The sequence below is a fragment of the Benincasa hispida genome, chromosome 10 (assembly GCF_009727055.1).
Source record: "Benincasa hispida cultivar B227 chromosome 10, ASM972705v1, whole genome shotgun sequence".
Classification (NCBI taxonomy): domain Eukaryota; kingdom Viridiplantae; phylum Streptophyta; class Magnoliopsida; order Cucurbitales; family Cucurbitaceae; genus Benincasa; species Benincasa hispida.
In genome coordinates, this window is record NC_052358.1 from 30,435,579 (window position 1) to 30,444,564 (window position 8,986).

Sequence of the window (8,986 nt, forward strand, 5' to 3'; positions counted from 1 at the left end):
GCTGCAACGCGCAAGCAGGAGGAGGAGGTGATGAAGCTGCATCGCGCAAGAAGCTTTTCCTATTTGAAAAAGAAAACGTGTGGTTTAATGATTCTACGGTTTTGTTTTCTTAAATTTGATCTAGTTTAAAAATAAAAGTCCACTTAGACAAATTTGGAAAGCCCAATCAGCAACAATGTCTAGAATTTTTAAATCCAATCATATTTTTGTTTGCATTTAGCGCTGGTTAGTGTTGAGGGACCTATTAAAACCATTCTTCAAAGTTCAGGATTAAAAGTGTCCATTTTTAAATCTTAAAAGCCAAACATACCTAATGTTGAAAATTTGGGACCAAAAGAATAATTTTTCCAAAAATAAATTACAAAGCAAGAAAGTTAGAGGTGGAATGAGCATTTATAGACTTAATTTTTAAAAAATAAAAACAAAAAGATCACTATAAGAATTCTGGGTTTTAATGTCAGTTTAATCGACATTGAAGATAATGTTATTAAAGCCCTTTAATGTCGGTTTTAAACCAACATTGAAGAGGGTGTACAATGGTTACCAAACGGGACTTAGTTTTCAAAATTTTGCTTGATTTTTCTAAATATTGGTAAAAAAAATAGATAACAAAACAATAAATTTTGAGTTGTGAGAGGTGTTTATAGACTTAACTTTTAAAAACGAAAAACTAAAATCAATTGGTTACTAAACAGGATCGAAAATAAGTAAAGATGTAGCTCCAATTGATGGTGAAAAATGACGGATTAAAACTTTTTTTATATACTCATAAAATATGAAAATTTTAGGGTATGTTTGGATTGAATTTAGTGAATATGTGTTTGGTAGGCAATTCTGATTTTGTTCTTATGTTTTCAGATATATTGAGTTTAGTGAATATGCATTTAGTACGGTCGGATTTTGTTCTTTTAAAGATGGTTTTAGAGTTTTGTTGATAAAATAGTATGAATTCTGAAAACAATATTTTTTTATGTTTTCTGTGTATCTATATTTTAAATTTGAAATTTTAAAATACATAAATATAATAGAAAAGATAAAAACAATAACAAATATAGTATTTTACATTATAAACTAAATTATTTTTTTAAATTAAAATATGTATTATATATTATATGAGGTACAAAATCAACCTAAAACAAATTCAAATATTAATTAGTAATAATTTATATTCAACGTAATATTTGATGAGTAACTATAATTGATTTTATAGTTTATAAATATATTATTAAACACATTTTGAAAAATTGTTAATAATAAAATTTAATTTTTGTATCTACCCTCAAATTGAAATGCAACTCCTTTTTCATTCAATCCCTTATTCAAAATTTTGTTTCTAGACTGCAACTACACAGACTCCAAGATGGTAACATTTTTAATTTCAAGTAATTTGAAATTCTATAATTAGTTAAAATTAAAGAAAAAAATATTTTGTGTATTAAAATAATTCCACAAATTTATCAATTTGTTGTGTATTAATTTTTCCAAAAGAATTATTCCCTTAAAACTAAGTTTCCATATCATTATATCTTGTTTATTCAAATTTTACTGAACACGTTAGAGTTACTTTTCAGCTTGACTAACTTATCAAATTAAAATCTTAATTATAAGATTAGTTTCATACTATTAAATTCGAGTCTCAGAAAATTTTTAATATTGAAATTTAATTTATGTAATTTTAAATGCCAATTTTAGTCTGCATATTTCCTATACATTTGAAAATAAATTTTTAATTTTAAGTGGGAATTTTTTTTTTTATCGAGCATAGTAAAATAAAAATATTAATTTCTATATTTTCAAAATTATAGAAAAGATTGATAGATTAATTTTTTAAAAAAATAAATTGATCATAATCATTAAAAGAAACAGTTTAGAGACGCCTTAAAAAAGAGTTTTGAAAAAATGGGATTTCTAATAGTTTTAACAATATTTATTTTGGTCCACGTGTCATTTAAATTTCCTCGTGTTTCCCAGAATCCGGACATTCTTGGCAGCCACGTGTCATTGCCAGCCCAATCAAGTGCCACGTCAGTCTTTCTTCTTCCATTTTGCACTTTCTTCAACCGCCTTATTCTCTGCAATATCCTCTAAGAATGAACTCTGTATTGAACTCTGATTTCATTTATTCCCGAAAATTTCCTCATGCGAGTACCAGTTGGATTCTTCCCAAAGCTTTGGAGCTTCGTCTCCCTCCTTCCTTTCTTCTTCTTGCTTCTCCTCCTTGGTTTCCTTAAAGGTAATTTCACCCCTTCTTCGCCATTCATCTAACCACTACTTTTCTTCAATCTTGACCATATAATGTCTGATTTAATGTCTCTTTTGTGAATTTTTTCAGCTGTAATCGTTGCCCCAATTGCGGCCGCCATTGTTGTGATTGGTAACTCATCTGTCATCGTTGGGCTCTTTCCTGCGCATTTTTTCTGGACTCTCTTCTGCTTGGCTAGGTACATTTCCAAGATACCTCGTTGAATCTGGTTAATGTTGTTTCGATTTAGCGATTACCCTTTTCCTCCACTACTTTGCTGCCTTCGATTCGCTGACCATTTGGGGTTTCATTTTTTTTATGTTTAATTTCAGAACCAAGAGGTTAGGTCTAGTTCTTAAGACTGTGGTGCTTGTTTGCTTGCCCCTACCACTGATGCTTTGGCCAGTTGTTGGTGTTGTTGGAAGCTTACTTGGTGGGATTGGATATGGGTTTTTCGTTCCTCTTATTGCAACTTTTGAGGCTGTTGGAGCCGGCGTTACTGACAAACTTTATCATTGTCTTGCTGTGAGTTCCATTTTCTGTTTTGGCATTGGTTGAAGTAATCTTTGTCTTGAGATATGTTAAGAAATTGATCATTCAAGATGAACAGAAAAAATCTAAAACAATAGAGAATCAATACAGATTTACGTACACTATTAGTGTTAGTTACCTCCACGTGAGTGAGAGAGCAGTTTTATTAATAAAGAATAATATCATATTATAGAGAGTTTATAGAGGGCGTCCTCCAAATTCTAGGATCAAAATCGTAAATAATAATATGTATATATCTCTATATATGATAGTTAATAGATTTAAGGTATCCAACAAGATAATTGCATGTGATAAGAACTGTTTCAACTCTGTTTTCTTGATATTAATTTTAAACCTTCAGCATATTTGTTTGAAACTCATTGGCTTTACAAATGATGTTACTATAAACAGGATGGTTGTTTGTCCACAATTAAAGCAAGCTGTTTAGTTGTGATGGATTTTACAGATTTCTGCTTCCATTCTTATTTTTCATACATGGATGAACTGAGTGAGTTAATGCACAGTGATGAGAAGCCCATGGAAGTGAAGTAAGTGCTTTCCTCTCCTCTTTTCCATTTCAACTCTGTAGGAAATTTATTGGAAGATTTACACTCTGCCTTATCCTGGTCAGGCTATCAAGACTTCCATGTTGTTTGTTGGCCAGTTTGATTGGTGTCCCAGTTGATTTTCTTTTTATTACGTTAGTTGCATTATGCAGAAGTCCTTACATGTTATTCAAAGGATGGAAGAGGCTATTGGAAGATTTGGTTGGTAGAGAAGGACCATTCCTGGAGGCAGTATGTGTTCCATTTGCTGGTCTTGCCATCATTTTATGGCCCCTGGCTGTTGTCGGAGCGGTGACAAGTGCAGTTGTCTCTAGCTTTTTTTTGGGGCTCTATGCTGGAGTTATTGTTCATCAGGTGTTCTGTGAGCAATTCAAGCTGTTGCATCTTGGGAAATTGTGTGGATTCTGTATTTTACTTACATGCTCGTTTGAAGTTTAATATGATAATATGTACATTTTGCAGGAAGACTCGTTTCGGTTGGGGCTTGCGTATGTCTTGTCGGTGGTTTCGATATTTGATGAGTATGTGAATGATCTACTCTACTTGCGGGAGGGATCTTGTATTCCCAGGTGAATATGGTTAAATTTCTGTTGAATGGGAGGCTGAGAAAGACCGGCATTTCTTTTTCCTGTTCTTCTTAATATAATGTAGATGCTCATGCGATGAGTTTCGATTATGTATTTTATTGTTGTGACAGCCAGGCCAAAATATCGTAGAAACATGAGCTCAGACCTCGAGAGGGAGCATTGCGGTGATGACAAAAATGACAGGAGAAGTATAAGAGATGGTTCAAACAATCATAAACTTGTCTCAGAGCAGTCGAGAACATTGAAATGGGCGATCCAACATTACAAACCCATCCAGGTAATGCTGTACAGTTTACAGAGTTGTAAAGCTATATGACTACCATCTTATGTTGGATCTTAAAATGCTTGTTGGCCACAGGTTTGGGATTGGTTGTTCAAGTCCTGTGAAGTCAATGGTAGAATACTTCTCCAAAACGGTCTGATAACAATGGAAAACATTGAGGAATGCATTCTAAAGGGAAACTGTAAGAAGTTAAGCATCAAGTTACCAGCATGGTGTATATTACAGTGCTTGCTTTCCTCTGCAAAGTCGAACTCCTCCGGGTTACTCATCTGTAAGTCTTTTCTTCAACTCCAAGATAAATTTTTTGATTATATTAGTTGGCTACATCAAAATATACATTAACTTCCAGCTGATGATGTGGAGTTGACAAGGACAAACTTGCCAAGGGACACAATGTTTGAATGGTTTCTTGGGCCATTGTTAATTATGAAGGAGCAAATAAAGAGATTGCATTTAGAAGAAAATGAAGAAAAATGCTTGAGAATATTGATCATGAGATGCAGAAATGAAATACCTGAGGATTGGGATGACTTTGGCTTTCCTTCCAACGATGCCGTGAGGAGAGCGCAATTGCAAGCCATATTTAGAAGGTTTCTACTCAACTGTTGATGTACTTGACTGTCATTTTTAAGTGTCTAAATCATTCTGTGTTACAGATTGCAGGGTATTGTCAATTCGATGTCACGAATTCCGACTTTTCGACGTCGATTTAGGAGCTTGATCAAGGTATTGTATGTTGAAGGCCTCCAGATGGGCAGTTCAGTAAAGACTATGAGAACTATAAACGGCAGCAAGCGCTTTGGGGAAGAGGAAACAGCTAACACGATACGGAAAGCTCCAAGCATCACTGATGTAGTATGAAACTTCTTCGATTTTTGCTGTTGTCTATCTTGCTATTATGTTACAGAAGAGTTCATTGAGATGGGAACAATTTCATGTTTAGTGAATCAAGTGATGATGCAAATATTTGGACAACTAGCTCTCTCTTGTCGGATTTTCAGTAGTAAGTAATGGCTGTTTTATTATATTGGATAGAATTCTAAATAAATGATGTTCATAACAAAAGTTTATTTTGATTATCTAGTTTATTTCAACCCCTTATTATCAAGACGGTTTTCTTATACTTTTTGGCTTTCTTATACTTTTTTTTTAATAATCTTTTAACAACCTTCAGATGGTCTTATCTGACCATTCATGTGGAGACATGCAAGCAGGGGTATCTTATACAAAAAGTTTGTATAAGACCGTACCACGAGATGATTAGTCTCTTTATATAATGTCGTTGATAATTGAGACTTATCTATGAGGATGAGTTGGATGATTAGTCTCTGAAATGACCATAGGTGACATGACCTTAATCCTGAGTGAGTTGGGAACTCCTATCTATTGATTAGTATGGGTGAGAGTAACCAGATTGCCAATTTAACAAGCCTACCTTTTTTAGGATTCATCTGATTGGAGAGTTGGGAACTTAACTACACAAGATGGAATCCACTTCTTCTCCGAAGCAAAGACAAGTAGATAAATTGCTCCCTTAAGGGCTAATTCCAGGTCATGAACATAGTGGTCACACCCTCTCTTTGGAAGACAAGACTCAGTCATAGTAGGACTATGACTTATTATTCATTAGAGGAATCAGTGGTACTTAAGAAATTAGATGTAACTACAGAGTCAAAATGGTAAATTGGTCCAACTGTACTTACGAGCTATTTGTGAAGAGTCATCACACTGTTGATTGGTCATATGGACATAGAAATATATCTATAGTGCGAAGAGTGCAGGTATCAGTCTTTAGTGGAGTATCCGGCAGTTAACGGATGGTAGATATCGTGATTAAAGAGTTTAGTTAGTTATTCACGTACCGTTGGAGCTTCAAGCTATAGGATTCCCTTGGTAGCTCAATGGATTCAAGTTGAAAATCGGTTTTTGGGTTAATTTGAAGTGTTCAAATTAACAAGAGGAAATTTGATTAGGTATGATATAATTAAATTGTTTCAATTATATGTGATATAATTGATTTGATGTATTAGATACATTAATTGGAGGAATTGATATAAATATGATTTATATTAAATAAAGGAGGATAGAACTATGGTTTAAATATTACATATGATGTGATATTAAAACTATAGGTTATAAATATAATATAATAAGTTAGTTATTATATTTATTTATAATAAAAACAATTATGAAATAATTGTTTAGTTGGTTATTTTCTCCATTAACCGTGCAAGTAGGAGGTTTATTTCAGTTTTGAATAACTGAAGGATAAAATGAAAAGGGTTTTCATTTTATGAATGATCGTTTCATTAATTGCTTCACTAATCGTTTATTCATGAGAGACTATACGATAGCCCTCACAAGAGACTAAAAGATCTAGCAAGAGACAAAACGATCGTCTAAACGATTGAGCGAGATTTGCTAGACGATCAGCTCTAAACGATTGAGCGATAGACTAAACAATCGTCTAAACCATCGAGCGAGATTTGCTAGACTATCAGCTCTAAACGATTGAGTGAGAGACTAAACGATCGGTTAGACGATTGCTCACGTGAGTGAGATATTGATAGACGATTCTCACGAGAGTGAGAGATTACTAAACGATCAAGTACTCTCAGTCTATGCGATAGACAAAACCTTTCTCCCACTTACTTGATCGTGTAGTTCAATCGTTTTATTCCTTTTTCCCTCTACCACAGAGCCCACACCTCCTGGATTCTCACTCTGAGAATACCAAGGTTGCCGAATGGTAGTGTTAGAGGGTTGCTATTCGAGGAGCAGACTGTTCGTGATTGTAACGACAGCAAGAGGTTGGCTAGACGATTCCTCACGAGAGCAAGATATTGTTGTGCGATTGCTCACGAGAGAGAGAGATTTCCAGAAGAAGAGTTCTTCAAAGATATTTCTCTCAATTCCTGTTGTATTTAGTTAAGAAAGCATGCTATAATTTTCTTTATAATGCATAACTATTCTTGTATGTTTGTGAATACATTTATTCTTGCACAATTGGCTTGGAAATATCTTATTTCCGCTTACTGGTTCTTTTGAATAAGAATTCCTTCATATGGATGACAAATTCCTTTGGCCATAGGTAATGTTGCCAAGTTTGTAATGTTCTTACCAAAGCATACAACTCCTTGTCATAAATTGGATAGTTTAAAGCAACACCATTCAATTTCTCGCTAAAGTACATAATGAGTTTTTGTTTCTGCATTAAAACGACTCTAATCCCTATTTTACTAGTATCACACTCAATTTCAAATGTATTTTCAAAGTTAGGCAAAGACAACAAAGGTGCAGAGCTTATTTTTCTTTCAAAGTATTAAATGCCCTTTTTTTTTTAGATTCTCCCCATTTGAAAACAAGATTCTTTTTAACCATCTCATTCAATGGTGCAGCAATGGTACTAAAGTCCTTGATGAACCTCCTATAAAAACTAGCTAAGCCATGAAAAGATCTAACTTCACTAGCATTTTTAGGTTATGGAAATTCTTGGATAGCTTTAACTTTCTCTTTATCAACTTCGATACTATTTACAGAAATAAATCCAAGAAAGTTAATCTTATTTAGATAAAATGCACACTTTTTCAGATTGACAAATAACTAAGCTTTTCTTAATGCATGTAAAACCTTCCTGACATGCTCCACATGCTCTTCTAAAGACGTGGAATAAATCAAAATATCAAAATGTTAAGGAATCCCTTGAACGTCGGATCTAAGAACCATGTTGAAAAACAAGACCCAAAGAACTCAACCTCAACAGAGCCCATAACCAATTTGATCTCAACCCCTAAGATAGGTTAGATGATAGATTACTTAGATGATCTAATAAACCAAGGATCGAACAAAGCTTCAACTCCCATCAACCCTTGATCTTCAAAGCACTCCACAAGCAAGATAGATCAATCCTCACTTGAATACTCCAAATATTCATGCATTCTATCTCAAGAAACACACAAGAAACAAAACTTAAAAAGGTTTCAAGATTTAAAACCCAAGATTACATTTCTCATATCTTCTTCTATATTCCAAATGTAAAAAATACATCACTATATATACTAAATGAAAAGACATTATGAAAGGATACAACCTTTCATCTATCAACTAAATACATGAATATTTAATAAATGCAAACACATTAATTAAGTAGATACATAGGATATTAAAATGAATCTGAATTTTCAGATTCATTATGACTTTTGGATGATCAAATGACTCTTGGAGCTTCAAAGGTTGCAACTCTTCATGATGGGCTGGAAATTTAGCTTGGAAGCAAGCATTTAATCTCCTTCGGCATTAGCTCTATTGGTCCTTATGCCATAATAATTGCCTCATGATTAGGTTGACTTGGAAAGTTCTTACAATGATTTTCACCACAAGCTTCAATTGAGCTGGTTTGAGATTGTTGAGCTTCACTTTCATCTTGTAGAACTTCATTATTTCCTACATTGGTCAGCTCCTTATGATTGTCACTTATTTGCTTATCATGAAGAGTTTTGGACCATCATAAATTTTGATATTTATGTATCCCAAATTTAAATTAATGATAAAAAAAAAAAAATTAGCTCCAACAAAGTCAAATGTCTTCATCATGTTAGGGTAGGTTAATTTAGTCATAATATTTGGGCTTAGGTTTAATTGAGTCAAAGGTCCAAAAAAGCCAACCAAACTCAAAATCTAATAGATCAAAGTCATCCAAGCCCAACATTGCTTCATGGAAATTCCATAATTGGAGGAGTACTTCATTTTGAGAGTTCAAAAGTTAAAGCATTAGAAT

General features: G+C 33.4%; 1 protein-coding gene across 2 annotated transcripts; it reads left to right on the forward strand.

Moving 5' to 3' along the window:
* The first annotated feature begins 2,094 nt into the window (after positions 1-2,094).
* LOC120088918 (uncharacterized membrane protein At3g27390) lies at positions 2,095-5,255 on the forward strand. 2 transcript variants are annotated; one of them, XM_039046356.1, is made up of 10 exons: positions 2,095-2,233; positions 2,333-2,441; positions 2,575-2,767; positions 3,185-3,321; positions 3,405-3,693; positions 3,802-3,908; positions 4,041-4,203; positions 4,285-4,480; positions 4,559-4,799; positions 4,866-5,255. In XM_039046356.1, the coding sequence occupies exons 1-10, from the start codon at positions 2,140-2,142 to the stop codon at positions 5,068-5,070; spliced, it is 1,734 nt and encodes a 577-aa protein (XP_038902284.1). In that variant the 5' UTR covers positions 2,095-2,139; the 3' UTR covers positions 5,071-5,255. The 2 variants fall into 2 exon arrangements, with proteins under 2 accessions (XP_038902284.1, XP_038902285.1); XM_039046357.1 differs by having other exon boundaries at positions 3,492-3,693.
* Positions 5,256-8,986: the final 3,731 nt, after the last annotated feature.

Coding starts and splice junctions, on each gene's coding strand:
- LOC120088918 (XM_039046356.1), top strand. CDS start 2,140: ATGCGAGTACCAGTTGGATTCTTCCCAAAGCTTTGGAGCTTCGTCTCC. Junction 2,442..2,574: donor ACTCTCTTCTGCTTGGCTAG/GTACATTTCCAA, acceptor GTTTAATTTCAG/AACCAAGAGGTTAGGTCTAG. Junction 4,800..4,865: donor TTGCAAGCCATATTTAGAAG/GTTTCTACTCAA, acceptor TCTGTGTTACAG/ATTGCAGGGTATTGTCAATT.